This window comes from Rosa chinensis, chromosome 7 (genome assembly GCF_002994745.2).
Source record: "Rosa chinensis cultivar Old Blush chromosome 7, RchiOBHm-V2, whole genome shotgun sequence".
Lineage (NCBI taxonomy): Eukaryota > Viridiplantae > Streptophyta > Magnoliopsida > Rosales > Rosaceae > Rosa > Rosa chinensis.
In genome coordinates this window covers 6,772,698-6,791,989 of record NC_037094.1, presented here as the reverse complement: position 1 = coordinate 6,791,989, position 19,292 = coordinate 6,772,698, and the positions used below count along the sequence as shown (strand labels likewise).

At 38.5% G+C, this 19,292-nt stretch overlaps 1 protein-coding gene and 2 long non-coding RNA genes across 3 annotated transcripts; 1 reads left to right on the top strand and 2 right to left on the bottom strand.

The window, feature by feature from the left end:
- Window positions 1-2,058: 2,058 nt before the first annotated feature.
- LOC112179201 (cytochrome P450 78A9) lies at window positions 2,059-4,331 on the top strand. The gene is made up of 2 exons (XM_024317537.2): window positions 2,059-3,153; window positions 3,414-4,331. Exons 1-2 carry the CDS (start codon window positions 2,173-2,175, stop codon window positions 4,026-4,028), a joined length of 1,596 nt encoding a protein of 531 aa, XP_024173305.1. The 5' UTR covers window positions 2,059-2,172; the 3' UTR covers window positions 4,029-4,331.
- Window positions 4,332-12,791: 8,460 nt separating this feature from the next.
- LOC112175307 lies at window positions 12,792-13,805 on the bottom strand. Its single transcript, XR_002926399.2, has 3 exons — window positions 13,251-13,805; window positions 13,097-13,156; window positions 12,792-12,880 (listed from the first exon to the last, which is right to left on the bottom strand). It is a non-coding gene; the product is annotated as an uncharacterized LOC112175307 (long non-coding RNA).
- A 1,062-nt stretch (window positions 13,806-14,867) lies between these two features.
- LOC121050344 lies at window positions 14,868-16,173 on the bottom strand. Its single transcript, XR_005802716.1, has 2 exons — window positions 16,041-16,173; window positions 14,868-15,441 (listed from the first exon to the last, which is right to left on the bottom strand). It is a non-coding gene; the product is annotated as an uncharacterized LOC121050344 (long non-coding RNA).
- Window positions 16,174-19,292: the final 3,119 nt, after the last annotated feature.

Sequence of the window (19,292 nt, the reverse complement as noted above, 5' to 3'; positions counted from 1 at the left end):
TTTCATTTTGCATCCCAAACACAAGAAAGAAACAAATTTTATTTCCTGATGCTAATTTTCCGAGAATGAAATGTAGCCTTACCTCAAGTTTCTTCTAGTCTTGACCAGTATGATAACTTTGCCAGATTTCATGTGAAATAATTAAGTGCGCATGCATCAGAAGCTCAGAACACCTGGAGCAACAAGCAAGATTCGCGTCCTTTGTGACCATTTACCATTCAAAGTCAAATCTCTATGAACAGAAGATAGACCAGTATGGTCAATTCATTGTCTTCCCACCTTTTCATATGGGTGGTCGTCCAGATTTCTTTTGATAAGGTCTGTCTGTCTTCCAAATCCGTCAGAATATATATGACAACAGTAATTTCACATCTTCCCGTCATAAATTTTTAGCTAATATGTCGATCAGTATGCTAAAAAAACTATTAAGAAAGAGCTGGGAAGGAACGTATTGACTCTTTCAGACTAGATCTTGTCTGCCCCTCTTGCCTTAATAGTAAGATTACCAGATCACCAAGACTCGACCACCTGGGACCAACGGTCCACCTTGAATTGGACTATACCAGGATTACGATATGACCGTTTTGCCCATGCCCTTGCCTGTGTGTAATGGGAAAGGTTGATTAGGGTTTATGATACGTCGCATTCCTTGCCACTACCAAGCCCCCTGAGTATCGAAGACGCGTGGATGTTTCAGCTAGGGCTTTGGTGCGCGGGAAAAACAAGGTCCGTCGGTTCTTAGTTTTAGGGACACTGCATGTCACACGTGGTAAGCCAGGCACTTGCATTTCATCACAGAGAGCCATGGGGGCTCTAACTCCATTATAGATGGGGGCCTCATCTCATGCATGCCCTACCCTAAAGTCAGAGGTGGTGCCAAAACTTCATGCGAGTTCTGGGAGTTCCCACGACATGCACGATCTCATCAGCTTCAGACCATTTGTCGGACACGTGTATAAATCAGACAGCAGTGTCCAGTATCCTAAGATTTTTTCCCGATTTTGCCTGTACTTTTTCCCTTCTTTTTTTTGGTGTATTCTGGTTGCCTGTATGTATATGGTAATCTGAGTTCAGCTTGATTTACTTGAGCAGAGAAAGACAGAGGTGAAACAATTTTAGCCAAACAATGTGCAATAAGTAGATGGCAGAAAGATGGTAAAAGCCAGCTGTCAAATGGTGCAACAATTTGTAGTACACATTCACACTCTCTTTCGGAGATGAAATTACAATTTATATGGAATTATGATTACATTGTAAAAAAGCCACGAAATCATAAACTTCAATTATCAAACAAGTTGTTTTTAAACGGAAATCAATAATTATTTCCAGTTGAATTTCTGATCTTTTGAATTCAAGATTATTGGAACGAGGGTTACCCGAATTGAGTTGATCTCGTTCTATAGTGGTATTTATATTCGTATGTCTGTTTATTGAAGTCAACGAAATGTTTTGACTAACTGTAATAACTTCTTATTGAAGTAATAGAGTAGGTTTTTACGTACTATGTACAATCATACTTCAATCCAAAAACAATAGCTTATGAAATGTATTAAAAAATAATCTCTCTCTCTCTCTCTCTCTCTCTCTCTCTCTCTCTCTCTCTCTCTCTCTCTAAAAACACACTTCGATAATTGTAATCTCAAGATATCATACTATCATTAAATATTTTATTTTATTTATTAAAATTAAGAGTAGAAGTTCCATGCCAGTGATATCCTTTCTTTTAGCAATACTAGCAGCGTCTATACTTCTCTGTACTTGTCTAACAGGTCCTTAATTTTCTGTAATTTTTATGAATTGTCATGTGTGGTCCTCATATTATTGGTTAAATTAAGAACGATCGTTTCAACTAACAAGGGCTTTCTAACTGATCTAATGACCTTAATTTCCCTGAAACACAATAAAAGGATGATTAAGCGATGATTTATGAGTGACCCTTTTACTCGTCGGTTGTAGTAATCATGACGGCGCAAATTAAAGTTTAGAACTGTTTTACATTTTCCGTTGAAGCTCCAAAATAACGGTTCAGTTTTCTATTATTATCCCCCGCCTATATAAACCAACTTCCCACTTCATAGTTCAACCCAAAAAAGGAAACCACACTCTCAATTAGCTCACTCCCTGTTACACCCCATCCACACAAAACCTGTTTGCATTTCAGGCCTAAACGCCATGGAAACACAGCTAGAGAGCTTCTGGGTTTTCGCCGTCTTCTCCAAATGGAAATCCCTGTCTTCCATAAACACACTTCTAGCCCTCCTCTTCATGTGCATGGCTTGGCTAACCATGTCCTTTCTCTTCTGGGCTTTTCCTGGAGGCCCAGCATGGGGAAAACACCACTGGAAGAAAAGAGATCACCAAATGACAGAAACGCTCATTCCCGGACCAAAAGGGTTTCCGGTCCTGGGCAGCATGAGCCTCATGGCTAATCTAGCTCACCGCAACCTCACTAAAGCGGCTGATCGTTTTGGCGCACGGCGGCTCATGGCTTTTAGCCTCGGTGACACTCGTGTCATCATCACATGCAACCCTGACGTCGCCAAGGATATCCTCCACAGCTCGGTTTTCGCCGACCGTCCGATCAAAGAGTCGGCTTACAATCTGATGTTTAACAGAGCTATTGGATTCGCCCCTTACGGGGTTTACTGGACTACCCTTCGACGAATCGCCACTACCCATCTCTTCTGCCCTAAACAAATCTGCGCTTCCGAGCCCCAACGGTTCCAACTCGCCGCCGAAATGCTGTCCATCGTGGCCGCACGTGGCTCTAACTCTCGCAAGTTCTGCGTCCGCGATGTACTGAGGAGAGCTTCTTTAAACAACATGATGTGCTCTGTGTTTGGACGTAAGTATCAACTAGGGGAGTTGAATACCGAAACCGAGGAGCTGAGTCAGCTTGTTGAAGAAGGTTATGATCTGCTGGGAAAGCTTAACTGGTCCGATCACCTTCCCTGGCTGGCCGGTTTAGACCTCCAGACCATCCGGTACAGATGCTCCAAACTCGTTCCGAGAGTGAACGGCTTTGTTAGCCGTATTATCAAAGAACATCGATCCCAAACTGGCCGGAAAAACCATAGTGACTTTGTCGACGTTCTTCTTTCTCTTCATGGACCCGATAAGTTGTCTGACCACGACATGATAGCAGTACTTTGGGTAAGCATTCATAAGCAAACGCACACTTCTTGAAATTTACCTTTCAACTTTTGCGATAACAATTTATTACGAATTGCTTTTGTGTTAATTACGTACTTATGTCTAAAACAGTTCAACAATATTTTCTTACGAATTGTTTTTGTGTTGATTATGTACGTACTACATATGTCCAAAATAATGTAATCGTTATAAGCTAGCTACGCATATATTATTTTTGGCTTTATTGATTTTGTATATGTTCTTGTATGGCCAAATTATAGGAGATGATATTCAGAGGAACGGATACTGTGGCGGTTCTGATAGAGTGGATACTTGCGAGAATGGTGCTCCATCCTGATATCCAATCAAAAGTTCACGCCGAGCTGGACCGGATAGTCGGAAAATCACGTCCGTTGACGGAAACGGACATTCACTCAATGGTATACCTGCCGGCAGTGATCAAAGAAGTGCTGAGGCTCCACCCACCAGGCCCACTTCTGTCCTGGGCCCGCTTGGCAATCACAGACACTGTGGTTGATGGTTATCACGTGCCTGCGGGAACCACAGCGATGGTGAACATGTGGGCCATCACGAGGTGCCCACAGGTGTGGCCGGACCCACTCGAGTTCAAGCCAGAGAGGTTTGTGTCATCCAAGGATGCTGACGTGGGCTTCTCTGTGTTGGGGTCTGACCTAAGGCTCGCGCCATTCGGGTCCGGCAGGAGGAGCTGTCCCGGAAAGTCGTTAGGGTTGGCTACGGTGAGCTTCTGGGTCGGGTCGCTTTTGCATGAGTTTGAGTGGAAGCGGGCTGACCCGATCGACCTCTCTGAAGTGCTCAAGCTTTCATGCGAGATGGCAAACCCTCTCACTGTTCAGGTGCATCCGAGGCGCAGATAAGCAATGAAAAGACCGCGTAGTCTTTTCCTCTCCTCACCGCAAAGAAAAAGAATAGTAGCAGAAAAGTATTATATATATATATATATATATATTTATGGGTTTTACTTTTTTTAAGTCTTTTCTGAGATGTGAAATCTTAAGCCTCTCGATCTCTTAGACTTTTAAGCTTTTATCATGGATAATCACATCGGTTTATGTGACTGCGTGTATTGTGATACTTAAGCCTTAGTCTACGTACGGGAGCAACATGGAACCAATATATATTTGTAATCAAAAAAGGTAATATATGTTGGCTTTGTGATAGATGCTGATGTGTGAAGTAACTGAATTTTAGTGCTATTTTCCGAACAAACTAATGTTACTTTCTTTTGCATTAGTATTTGTATGATAGCACTTATTTCGAGAATTTCGCAAAAAAAAAAAAAACCTTTAAGATGATGAGTTTGTACATAATTACCTACACGTAATAATCATCCTAAAATTGTTGACAGTAGCATAGGGAGTCGAAATTCTTGCAATCTCGATTAAGCTACAAGTACAACGTGCATGCATTGGAGTTGGATTTTTGTCATAAGTTGTGGGGAAATCGATCCAAGATGAGGAGAACCTGGCTGTAGATGTGCACCTGTTGGATCGATTCGAGCACTTTTAAGACAATTTGCATATGTTTCATGTTCTTTTGTGCCCCTTGCTGCAATAAGACGACACTTCAACTAGCTCATGCAATATGCAGGAGAATCAGGTACACTGTATTTGGAATGCAAATTTCCCTTCTGTAATTGTTCAGAGGCAAATGCACTTCATGATTACGTGCGCCCATGGTTTCATAAAAGATGTGATCATCATGTTTATATGACGGATTTAACATTACTCTAAGATTTATTCCTTTCCGATCAGGGTGCGCACTCCGAGCCATTTCAATAATGAAGTACGATAATCACTAGTCATAAGCAACAAGTTGAGAGAAGGTGGCATGGATTGAAAGACACAGACGATGATGAACGATGAGAAACACTTTGGAAAGTACTAGTGATTACAATCAAACAAATACATACACAGTGATCTTATTGTCTACATGTTTTAGAGGTGTTTGGTCAAGTCCTAATCAAATCTCTATTGTGATGCCATTAGTTTCAGGTAAGGTCCTTTTCTCAATTAATTTTAGGGTCGAGTTTGATATTATTTTGTTGTTTGGTGCCTGTGCTCGTGGGCAACTCGGGTGATTGCAACAGCCTAGCGATGTTGATTTGATGGGGGATTAGTACAAACCTTATTGCATTCAAGCTTATGATATATGTGACAAGATTTGGTAAGATATCTCTCTTGGATCCTATTTTACAAATGAACATGCCTCTTGTCTGTAATGGGACACTGACCCATATAGAAATGTCTTATCGTTCTGATCAAATCAAATCGTGACTTCTCTAATGAGCTTATTGTTATTGAACTGAGTACAGATGTACGGAATCAGAAATTTGATTCAAAGTGAGTTAGGCTGGAAATTGAAAGAAATGTTCGAGTTTGTAACGCTCTAAACTGCACCTCATCAACTTACGCACATCACAATGATGCAAGCCTTTAAAATCTAAGCCGATTAGTCCAACTTATGTCATAAAGAACCGTAAGGCATTTTATTTAAAATAACTGTAGTGTTCTAAAATTTGAAACTCATATCTAAAGTTGAAAACGTAAAACATTTTGAGGTGTAAAATGTTAAAAAAAAAATCAATGTAACTTTCTTTGAAGTTGAGCTATAAACCACGAGTCAAAACTAGCATCGAAGTACAACTCACTGTAAACACAAGAAATTTATTGAAAATAAAATTCATTAAATAAATCGGTCAATCTTTGAAATTTTGACTAAACAAGCTTAGTTGGCACATGGATCCTACAAAAGGTACACGTGGCTCATACATCACCAAAATTATGTGAGCTTCGAGGATGACACATGTCAAAACACGAGTGATCCATTGATTGAATGATGCGGAAGCATCTATTATGGAAGCGTCAATTTATCGTTGATTGATTGTTGCTCGAATTAAGCATTTAAAGCGGATCAATCATATTAAAGTGAATGATCTCGACGAAAATCAAGCATTAAATGCAAATATCGATCAGATTAAATAGTTTGATTCTGATTGAAATCAAGTATTAAATTGTTTAATTCTGATTGAAATCAAGTATTAAATACAAATATCGATCAGATTAAATTGTTTAATTCTGATTGAAATCAAGTATTAAATTCAAATATCAATCAGATTAAATTGTTTATTTCTGATTGAAATCGGGCATTAAATCAAATCGAAATTGATTGACGTATTCCTTAAATAAAAGGTAATTAAATCAATCAATTAAAACTGATTGATTTAATTACACAATTAAGGAATGTGATTAATGTCGTGCCATCAATGTATTCCAAGTTGAGGAAGGTGACAACACTATAAATACCTCCTCTCAACTCAAGACGTAGGGGGGAGGGCGACAGACAGACGCAAGCAGACGGAAGAAAGCTCTTCAAAACTCAGAAGTCTCCCAAACTCATGAAGAACCATCAAGCTGCCAAATTGCTGGTCTCTTTACCTCACCAACATCAGACAAACAAGGGAAATCACCTGCAAGCTCAGAAAGTTGTCAAACTCGCGGAAAATCAACAAGCACCAAGCAAACGTGCGGATTCATCTGCCATCAAAGCCATACTCGCCACGTGACACTTCTCGTGGTTCAAGTCTGATCAAGATCAAGCCTCTATAGCCCTTGATCATCCCTCTTCTTCAATAAAGTAAATCCTCTACAAGTTCTTCATCAAGCTCGTGGAGAATCAACAAGCACCAAACACAAGTGCCTGTTCATCCCCTACCAAAGCCGAAGAACGCTCACCACGTGACACCACTCGTGGCCTAAATCTGATCAAGATCAAGCTTCTACAGCCCTTGGTCATTCGTCTTCCTCAAATCATCAACATAGCAAGAAGTTCACACTACAACCGTTTGATTCAAGATCAAGTGCTCGCCACCCTTAGATCAAATCAACGTCAGAGATCGAATCAGAGGAGATTCTTGTGAAAGAGTATCTACAGAGATCGTAACCCTCAAATTCATTAATATAAAATATATTATTTTGTACACGTGTCCGTCTTTCATTCATGACAGGATTTTCGTGTTTACAAACTCAAGTAAACACTATAAATACCCTCTCTCAAATCAAGATGAGGGAGGTGACAACACTATAAATAACCAGTCTCAAATCAAGATAAGAAGACGATTTATTTAATGAAATTTTGGTGTCCCACTGGGTGTGCCAAATTTGTAAACACGAAAATCCTGTAATGAATGAAAGAAGGACACGTGTACAAAATAATATATTTTATATTAATGAATTTGAGGGTTACAATCTCTATAGATTCTCTTTCACTAGAATCTCCTCTGATTCGATCTTTGACGTTGATTTGATCCAAGGGTGGCGAGCACTTGATCTTGAATCGAACGGTTATAGTGTGAACTTCTTGCTATGTTGATGATTTGAGGAAGACGATTGACCAATGTCTGTAGAAGCTTGATCTTGATCGGATTTAGGCCACGGTGAGCGTTCTTCGGCTTTGGTAGGGGATGAATAGGCACTTGTGTTTGGTGCTTGTTGATTCTCCACGAGCTTGATGAAGAACTTGTAGAGGATTTACTTTGTTGAAGAAGACGGATGATCAAGGGCTATAGAGGCTTGATCTTGTTCATACTTGAACCACGAGAAGTGTCACGTGGCGAGTATGGCTTTGATGGCGGATGAATCCGCACGTTTGCTTGGTGCTTGTTGATTTTCCGCGAGTTTGACAACTTCTGAGCTTGCAGGTGATTTCCCTTGTTTGTCTGAAGTTGGTGAGGTAAAGAGACCGGCAATTTGGCAGCTTGATGGTTCTTCACGAGTTTGGGAGACTTCTGAGATTTGAAGAGCTTTCTTCTATCTGCTTGCGTCTGTCTGTCGTCCTCCCCTATACGTCTTGATTTGAAAGGAGGAATTTATAGTGTCGTCGCTTCCCTTAACTTGGAATACATTGATGACACGACATTAATCACATTCCTTAATTGTGTAATTAAATTAGTCAGTTTTAATTGATTGATTTAATTACCTTTTATTTAAGGAATATGTCAATCAATTTCGATTTGATTTAACGCCCGATTTCAATAAGAATTAAACAATTTAATTTGATTGATATTTGAATTTAATACTTGATTTCAATTAGAATTAAACAATTTAATCTGATCGATATTTGTATTTAATACTTGATTTCAATCAGAATTAAACAATTTAATCTGATCGATATTTGTATTTAATGCTTGATTTTCGTCGAGATCAATCAGTTTAATACGATTGATCCGCTTTAAATGCTTAGCTTGAGCAACAATCAATCAGCGAAAAATTGACTCTTCCACAATTGATGCTTCTGAGTCATTCAATCAATGGATCACTTGTGTTTTGACATGTATCATCCTCGAAGCTCATATAATTTTGGTGACGTATGAGCCACTTGTACCTTTTGGAGGACCCATGTGTCAACTAAGCTTGTTTAGTCAAAATTTCAAAGATTGACCGATTTATTTAATGAATTTTATTTTCATTAAATTTCTTGTGTATACAAATGCCCCCACTTCAAGGTGCGCCGTAAACTTGTGGTTGTCAAGTGCTGGAGGTGTGACTTGAAGTCGATTTTTTTATGGCACATTTCGCGTGCTTTGTAATCAGCTTACTTGGGATGAATTAGCTAGCTAGCTTTATTTTTTTCTTGTGCATTTGACATTGATAATTTTAACCATTGCCTTAATGCCCCCAACCTTTTTTTTTGGGGAATTTGTCTTGAGACGTTTGACAACCATGCATGGCCACTTTCCATAAATTCCAAATAAATGGGTAATCTGTGAATGGATTTCTTCTTTTCATTCATATAGCTTCCATATCTGGCTTTGAAATTTCCCGTTTTGTAGCCCTACTCATTTTTGAATTGGTAGGTAGTGAATTAAAGATGAAAGCCTCTGTGCTTGTTCTCAATTGATGCATGGCTAACATTCCCATAATTGACATAATTAATTACGACCTACCAAATTCATTTGGTTTTCTATAGGTAAGAAATCTTCAATGGCTTGATAATTTCTTAAAATGAAGTAGGAAAGTAAATAGGTAATACTTCCATCTCTTGGACATGGAGAGAGTCTGCTTCAAGCAGTTAGGCTATGTGTATTCGTCAACAGCAAAAACAAGCACGAATGTCTATAGATTGTGTAAAGTCATCTTCCTGGTAGACATTTGACATTTGAGTTTTACACGTCTCGTCTTTGACTTGGCGGACGACTCCAAATTCTTGAGTCATATTGAATCCAATCGTCATCTTGAAGCATCTTTGAGCAGACTCATCTTTTTATTTTGTTGTGATTGAATTTAGAAAGACTTTCCAAGTAGAGTCATCTTCTTGCTTTGATATGACCGTACTCAGAATAACTTCCCTAGCAAACTCATCTTCTTTGTTTGGTATGACTGGACTCAGAGTAACTTTCCGAGCTGCCTACGTACCCTTTCGAAGAAAGAGATCAAGTCATCACGTAGTTTAAGGATTTATGGATGATGATGATGATGTTTTTTTTTTGTCCTTATTTTGGTTGAGCCATCCTTTCTGGTTTTCAACTCAACAGATTTTTTTTTTTTTTGGGTACCACGTGCAGTTTAGGCTCTTGCTGGCTAGGAGCGTTGTACTTATTATGTGTTCTAAGGAAATTTAGGCAAGCAGCATAACCCCAGCAAAGGCATGGACAACATTGCTTCAAGTTGATCAAAGATGATGGCAGCATGATTTGATTGAGCCACATCATCTTCAATGGCCCCCAGTTGTGTGAGCTTCATGATGAGGTCTTTCAACACGAAGCACTTCTCCACCAGATGACCGATGACGTGGTGGTACTTTCAGTACTTTGGGTCATTGATGCGATGCATCTCTTCTGGACGTTTGCAGTCTGGCAATTTGATTATTTTCTTTTGAAGCAAATCTCTCAACATGTCAGCAACATCGGAATCTGGAAAAGGGTAACTTTTAGATTCTAGCTCTCTAAGAGTGCGCCGCCTTGTTTGATCATGAGTCAACGTTATTTGACTTGATTCGTGCTGTGATCTTGACAGGAGTTGTGATTGCCAAAGACTCCATGACACGTTTCTGATTATGTGGTTCAATGATTTCATCATTTCTTCGACCATGACTAGCGATGCTAAGTTCCATGTCATGAGCTCGAGCGGCAAGTTCTTCAAAGGTGCGAGGCTTTATCCCTTGAATGATGTACAGTAAGTCCCAATCCATGCCTTGAATAAACATTTCTACTACGGACAACTCTGAGAGTCGGTCGTTGCAATCTAGGCTTAATGCATGCCAACGGTTGATGAATTCTATGGTTGGCTCGTCATTTCGTTGTTTGGTGTTGGTGAGCTCTAACATGCTCACAATGCGACATGTACTGAAGAAACGATTCAAGAACTCTTTTTCCATTATCTCCCAGCTGTCAATGGATTCAAACTCCAATTCTGTAAACCATTCGAATGTTGTCCCTCGGAGTGAGATAACGAATTGTTTCACAAGATAGTTGCCATCTATGCCAGTGCTATTGCATGTCTCGATGAAATGCACAATGTGTTGCTTCGGGTTACCTTTGCCATCGAATTGTTTAAACTTGGGAGGTTGGTACCCAGTTGGCAACCTCAAATTTTAAAGCCACTTCGTTTAAGGTTTGGAGTACATTAGCGTATCCTGAGATGGACCACCATATTGAGCTTTGATTGTGTTGGCAATCATGTCTTGAAGTTGTTGAATTGACCATGAAGCTAGGATGGAATTTGATTCTTCTTCTTTTTTCAAAAAATGATCTGCCAGATGAGCCTTTCTTATGACCATGCGGACCTTTTTTTGAGTCATTGCCACGTTTAGTTTCTAACTTCTCCATGAGCGCCATATCCTTCTCTTCAATAGTTTTCTGTAGCTTCTCAACTGCTTTAGCCAATTGGGCTATTTGGGTAGTCTGTTCTTCCACGGTGGTGACCCCTATCACCATGACTTGCATAGCAAAAGAGGCATCTTCCAAAATCCCTTCAGACCCTTCCATTTGGTTATCTGAAGACGAAATGGGGCATAGGGGCATACCCAGATCAACACTGGCAGTGGGCAAAGGAGAATATTCTCTTGAGTTGCTTAAGTATGGTGAACTTCCTTACTTAGTGATGTTTGCCCCTAATGTTGTGAAAGTGGTAGTCTTACACAACTTGGATGGATGAATTATGAATGTGGCAAGTTGAGACGACTCACTTCGACCGGTATGATTGTTAATGTTTCTACTCATTTTTTGAGTAGCCACCTTATTGCTCTTGTTTGTTTATTTGAGTTGAATCATCTTTGAAGCCGGCCATATGCTGAGAATGACGACTTGAGATTGTCAGAGAAAGAGATGAGAGGCAGAGATGGTCCCACTGGGCGTGCCAATTTGTAAACACGGGAATTTGAAAACAAACAGAATACAGACACGTATACAAAAAAATAATAATTTTATTAATTTAAGTGCGGGTTACAATCTTTGGTAATCCTCTGATTCTATCTCCAAAGATGAATTTCACTCAAGGGCTTGACGCTTGATCTTGAGTGGTACGATGATCATGAGAGTTGACACGTGACGAACTTTTTGGTTTAAGGTTGGTGAGGAACCGGCTATTTGGCAGCTTGATGGTTCTTCACGTGCTTGGGAGGCTTCAGAAATTTTGAGAGTGTTTTCTTCTCTATTTTTCTTCTCTATTTATAGTGTCGGCGTCTCTCTCAATTTGGAATGCTTTGATGACACGTAATTAATTGTATTTTCCTTAATAGCATAATCGAATCAATCAGCCTCAATTAATTGATTTAATCACGACCATTAAGGAATTTAACCAATTAATTTGATGACTGATTTTAATTGTATTTCATTAATAGTATAATCAAATCAATCCGCTTTAATTAATCGATTTAATCACGACTATTATGAAATTTAGCCAATTAATTTGATGGCTGATTTTGATATTGATTATTCTAACGTGGTATTGGTAAGAAAGCCCAATGGCAAGTGGTGAATGTGTGTTGACTTCAAGGGTCTGAATAAGGCATGCCCCAAAGACAGTTTCCTGCTACCACGTATCGATTAGCTGGTAGACGCAATGGCTGGACATAGGCCTCGTCAACTGGCCGGCCCGGCCCATTCATAGCGGGCCCGGGCCGGCCCGGGCCGGGCCTAATGAGATTTTTAAATAGTGACGGGCCGGGCCGGGCCGGGCTTCCTTGTATATCAACGGATCCAAGCCCGTCCATATAAGGCGGGCCTTGCGGGCTTTTACGGGCCGGGCCGGGTAGCCCACCTTTATTCGGGCCGGGCCGGGCTTTTGTATTATGCGAGTTTTATTGTGCAATATTTAGTGTCATCCACAACAACTAATTTTACTCAACCTGCATGCACCTAATTGATGAAGTCTTCGGCTAACATGTATGATGTACATCCTATATCTTTCTTCTAGAATCTAGATCATCTCACAAGTCATATTGAGGATGCTATTTTTTTCCTTTCAAAGTTTTCAGGGGTTTGGAACCTAGCCGAACTAGGAGGCTCATCCCCACGCCCGTTTTAATGTACTAAAATAAAAATACAGAATACAAAATTACAAAGTGTCCCAATTTACAACTTAGAACGAAAGAAAATTATTAATACAATTTCTTTGAGTATATCTAATTAGGCATATTCTCTTCCATTCAAACTTGGTATCATTGAGGCTCACTTAGAATCTGCCAGCAACCCTCCATAGTTGGTACAGCCCTGCAAAAATTTCATCAAATGAGCCAAATATCTAATCTGCAAGTTTTAGTAAAAGCAAGCAACTCAAAGTTTCAAATGAACCAATTCAAGCTTTAAAACTACCCACTATAGTCTAAATTCAGATGAAGTTTGTATGTAAAAGCATCTAAGAATTGTTAAGGATCAAATGACTATTTTCCACATAAATTGCAAGTCTGCAAACTGCAGCTTACTAACCTTGAAAATTTAAGGCTGCAGATTCGTTGATAACTCATGGGATTCAACTGATCTTGGTACCTACCCATTTAAATAAAGAATTAAAAAACCAGAAAACATGTTTGGTAAATTGAAAATAAAAAATAGAAGCAATGAAGTAACCAAAACAATATACCTGTTCATGGGACTCATTTTCAGAATCATTATCAGATTCATTTTCAGCTTCATTTTCAGCTTCATCTTCACTATTTTCCATCCAATCTGGTCATCCTTCCCTAATGAGCCTCCTTTCTTCAGCTAGCTGCATTTCACGATGAGCCTCTTGCATCCTTGATTTTGCTAAACTCCAATCCTTCAAGCAAATCAATGCCTCTATTGTATTTGGACTCAAGCTAGCCCTTCTCTCGGACACAATCCTACCTCCTGCACTAAAACAAGACTCTGACGCTACAGTAGAAGCTGGAATTGTTAGTAAATCTCTAGCCATGAGAGAAACCACAGGGTATAATGATTGATTTGATTTCCACCAAGACAAGACACTAAATTGATTATCATCATCAACTTCAATAGTTGGTAAATCATAATACATTTGTAAATCATTAGAACTTGTAGTTGAAGTATGAGAAGATGATACCTTTGCCCTTTTCAAACTTTGCATTGAGAAATTACCAACAATAGGCAATGCTATAGAACCCGGAGATAAACTCGAGGTCGAAGAAGCTAAATTTTCAGATTGCCTAGGTGCTACATTAGACACAATATTCTTCTTATATGTTTCATAAAGAGCATGCAATTCGGTTCTTAACTCTAACAATTTTGTATCAACATCAAGCTGATCCATACCCATGCATTTTAGCCATTCTCCAAGAGCAAATAACTTAAATCTAGGATCAAAAATTGTAGCAAAACAGAAAGCTTTGGGAAATGTACCCCAATACTTATCAAATTTGTCCTTCATTGCAGCCAATGCATCTTTAAAGACAGAAAAATCAGAATATGCCACAAATGCTGCATGGATATCTATCAAGCAATTAATAACACGACATGATGTAGGATAATAGACACCAGAAAATATCTTAGTTGAGGATGCAAAAATCCCCAAAAAGCCATTAACTAGAAATGCAATTGACCAATCTTGTTCTAATGGAACATCTAAATTGCAAGACCTATTTTCATTCACCTTTTTTGAGCATACCTATTCAACGGCCCCTTATACTTTATAGCTAGGTCTAAAAGTTCATAAGTAGAATTCCATCTATGAGGCACATCATTGTCAATATTTTTTTTTGGCAAATCAAAATCCTTACAACAACGCACCCACAGTTCATGTCTCTTATTAGAAGAATTCATACTTCGAACAACATTGATTATTTTATCAATAGATGGACCTAAAATATGTAAACCATCTTGCACAATCAAATTCAAAATGTGAGCACAACAACGTACATGAAACAATCTTTTAGGCACTTCCTCAAGCATAAGATAAGTGGGAAGAACAAATGCAGCCACATCATTATTTGAAGCATTGTCTAAAGAAATGGAAAATATTCTATCATGAATGCGCCAAGACAACAATTCTTCATATATATGATTTGCAAGTGACTCTCCCGTGTGAGGGTACTCAATCATCTTAAAGCATATTATTCTTTTATTTAAAGACCAAGTGTTATCAATAAAATGTGCAGTAAGTGACATGTAACCCATTTTTTGACGCGATGACCAAACATCGGATGTCAAACAAATTTTTCCTTTAAACTTTTCAAAAAACTCAAAAGCTCTTTTTTGCCCTTAGTAAATTTCTTCATCACATCTCTTTTACATGTTGAGGCTGAAATTCCTACATATTGAGGACAAAATCCTCGACGAATCATTCCTTTAAAATCATGTTTTTCAACAAAAGTAAAAGGCAGTTCAGCTCTAATAACATAATCAACAAGTTCTCTACGTGCAACATTCTTATCGTAAGCAAAACTATTGATATTTCCAGAACTATCTACACCTAATCTTTTCTGCCCTTTTTCATGAATTTGTAAATGCCTTCTTAAATGACTAGTACCAGCACTCGCACCACCTCTAAGCAATGTCTTACAAACCCCACATTTATTTTTGGTACCATAGTTCCATGATCATTAACTTGAACCCTTTCAAAAACTCCCAAACATTACTAGTGAATCTAGTTTTCTTAGAAGATGCAGAAATAGATGAAGCTCCAGCTTCTGTCAAGTTATCAGCATTTATATCATCCATTTCTAGCGGGAAAGAAACAAGGTTAAGATATTACTTGAAAGTTTTGAATGAGCAAGCTAAAACTTATTCGCAGATATGAGAGATGCTACTGTCCATTCCTTTGTTTGCTCTTACTCATCCTGCAATGTAAGAGATCACAATGAAAACAAGATAAAAAAAAAACTATGTACATAGTACAGGATATCTATGTATATATCCAATCAAATTGCACAGAGTAAAAACAAATTGCACAATCAAATTCTTTATTCATAAGTGCATCACTATTAGTATCGATTACCGAAAGTGGCAACTGACAATATTAGACAATATCAGAATCTAATCAACGGACAAACAGATACATATCATCTGTTTTGAACTTTATCATCTTAACACCTCCGAAAACAAAAAACCACTTAACAACTGGTAACTTCACACATATAAGTTAACTTCACTCTTAACTTAACAACACAAAACAAAACCACTTCAAAGAATCATGTGAAAATGAAACTGAAACTGAAAATGAAACAAAACAAAATAGAAACTGAAACTTAAACAAAACAAAACAGAAACTGAAGATCAAACTCAAACTCAAACTCAAAACAAACTCAAACTCAAACTCAAACTCAAACTCAAACTCAAGATCAAGATCAAACTCAAACTCAAACTCAAACTCAAACTCAAACTCAAACTCAAACTCAAACTCAAACTCAAAACAAAACAGATCGCTCCGTTTCAGTACCTGCTCGATCAAATCTAAACGGACAGATTATCCCCTCCTGCAGCCCGTGAGATGAGGAAGTGGAAGAGAGTAGCTCGTCGTGACCGGCTTTGCTACAGAAGATCCAAGGCTGCACAGAGTCGTCGAGAGGAGGCTGAGGAGCTATGGAGGAACAGAGTCGTCGAGAGACGAGAGGAGGCTGAGGCTGAGGCTGAGGCTGAGGCTGAGACTGAGACGAGAGGAGGCTGAGGCTGAGGCTGAGGCTGAGACGCGAGGAGGCTGAGGCTGAGGCTGAGCTGAGACTGAGGCTGAGACGAGAGGAGGCTGAGACTGAGGCTGAGACGAGACGAGGCTGAGGTTGAGGCTGAGACGAGGCTGAGGTTGAGGCTGAGACAAGGCTGAGGCTGAGACGAGAGGAGGCTGAGGCTGAGGCTGATGCTGAGACGAGAGGAGGCTGAGGCTGAGACGAGAGGAGGCTGAGGCTGAGACGGGAAAGTGATAGATTTAGATCTGTCTGAGGCTGAGACTTTAGATCTGAGTGAGGGCGTGAGGCTGAGAGCCTGAGATGAGAGGAGGCTGAGGTTGAGGACTTGAGGAGAGAGAGACAGAGAAAGTGATCGATTTAGAATTTTAGATCTGAGATTCTGAGACGTGAGTGAGGCTGCTGAGGCTTTAGGTTTAGGACTTAACTTTAGCCTTTAGGTCATTTAGGCCGTCTCACACTCACAGCTGGTATCCAACGGTATCATGAGAAAACGGTCGGATCCAACGGCAGGATTAGAAAACCAACAGTACCAACTGATAGTTTTCTAAAAACATATATATAATTTTACATAATTTAAATATAAATATATATCTATATATCATATTATCATACACTTCAAAGAACAACCCATATCAATTCAAAGAAAATTTAAAAACGGACCGTTGGATGAGTTTATTACAATAAATTATGAGTGTGGTAAAAAATTTAGTCAATTTCACCATATTTTCGAATCCGATCGGATTGGTAAACCGTAGTCACTTATATGTTTTATTGGTTGACCGATGGCGTGGCAACCACGATACGTGCTTATTTTTTCACATCACGTTTGTATATATTCAATCGATGGATATGCGTGGACATAAGATAAAAAAAATTAATTTTAATTACAAACACATTAGACTATACCAATTTTATTCCTAAAGTTGTATAACTTATACATTGCATTTAAATTGTTTAAGTTCATTCTAAAGCAACCATGAAGTGGAAAATGAATTCAGACAAACCAACCGCTCGATAGAGAGATTGTAATGTTTTATGGTGGTTGTAGAAAATCCAGCCAATTTGGTTCTCGTTTCGAATTCGATCAACTAGGTCAAACGTAGTTACTCTTATAAACCTATATTTATATATCAAACACTCCAAAGAGCAACCCCTATCAATTCAAATAAAATGGAAAAACCGACCGTTGGATGAGTTTATTACAATAAATTATGAGTGTGGTAAAAAATTTAGCCAATTTCACCATATTTTCGAATCCGATCGGATTGGTAAACCGTAGTCACTTATATGTTTTATTGGTTGACCGATGGCGTGACAACAGCAAAACGTGCTTATTTTTTCACATCACATTTGTATATATTCCATCGATAGATGTGCGTGGACATAAGATAAAAAAATTAATTTTAATTACAAACACATTAGACTATACCAATTTTATTCCTAAAGTTGTATAACTTATACATTGCATTTAAATTGTTTAAGTTCATTCTAAAGCAACCATGCAGTGGAAAATGAATTCAGACAAACCAACCGCTCGATAGCGAGATTGTAATGTTTTATGGTGGTTGTAGAAAATCCAGCCAATTTGGTTCTCGTTTCGAATTCGATCAACTAGGTCAAACGTAGTTACTCTTATAAACCTATATTTATATATAAAACACTCCAAAGAGCAACCCCTATCAATTTAAAGAAAATGGAAAAACCGACCGTTGGATTAGTTTATTACAATAAATTATGAGTGTGGTAAAAAATTTAGCCAATTTCACCATATTTTCGAATCCGATCGGATTGGTCAACCGATATTTAGAATATATATATGCACATATTTTATATAGAAGTATAATAGTATAAGAACTTCCACACACACACACACACACACACATATATATATATATAAACACACACACACATATATCATATATGATATATTGATATATATATATATATATATCTATATGTATATCTATATATATATATATATATCTCTCTCTCTCTCTCTCTCATATATATATATATATATATATATATATATATAAACACACACACACACATATATATATAAACACACACACACATATATGATATATTGATATATATATATATATATATATATCTATATATCTCTATTTCTCTAATTCTCTATATGACTTAATGACTATATATATATATCTATATAAACACAGTAACACACACACAAATATTAAATATATATCTATATGTGTCTATATATTATATATATATATATATATATTTATAAACACACACACATATATAGATATATCTATATATATATATAACACACACACACACACATATATAGATATTTATATATATATATATATATATATATATAAAATATTTTGCGGGCCTCCATCGGCCCACCAAGGCGGGCTTTTGCGGGTTTTTTGACGGGCCGGGCCGGGCCAAAAGCCCTGCGGGCCGGCGGGCCTCCATCGGCCCACTTGATCCGCGGGCTTTTTGGTGAGGCCTAGCTGGACATGAATTGTTTAGCATGATGGATGCTTTCTCTAGCTACAACCAAATAAAGATGCACCCAGGCAACCAAGAATGCACCACCTTCACAACTGACAAAGGCTTATACTGCTATAATGTCATGCCCTTTGGCCTCAAGAATGCAGGCGCCACATATCAACACCTAATTAACGCTATGTTCGCGGAGCACCTCAGCAAGATCATAGAGGTATATGTGGATGACATGCTCATCAAGAGCATTAAGGATTGTGGGCATGTGGCCAACCTTGGCATTATATTCGCCATCCTCTTGGCTTAAGTATGCTCCTCAACCCAATAAAATGTTTCTTTGGCGTCACCGCCATCAAATTTTTAGGCTACATCTCCAGTAAGAGTGGTATTGAGGCAAACCCTGACAAAGTGCAAGCCATCCTTAACATGAAGTCACCAAAGGAGAAGGTTGATGTACAGAGCCTTCAAGGGAAATCTAACGGCGCTATCTCGCTTCGTCTCAAAACTCACCAATAAGTGTTTAC

Bases quoted from the DNA above. Each gene is read 5' to 3' on its own strand.
- LOC112179201 (XM_024317537.2), top strand. From the start codon at position 2,173: ATGGAAACACAGCTAGAGAGCTTCTGGGTTTTCGCCGTCTTCTCCAAA. The intron at 3,154-3,413 runs GTAAGCATTCAT...GCCAAATTATAG, and splicing joins ACATGATAGCAGTACTTTGG to GAGATGATATTCAGAGGAAC.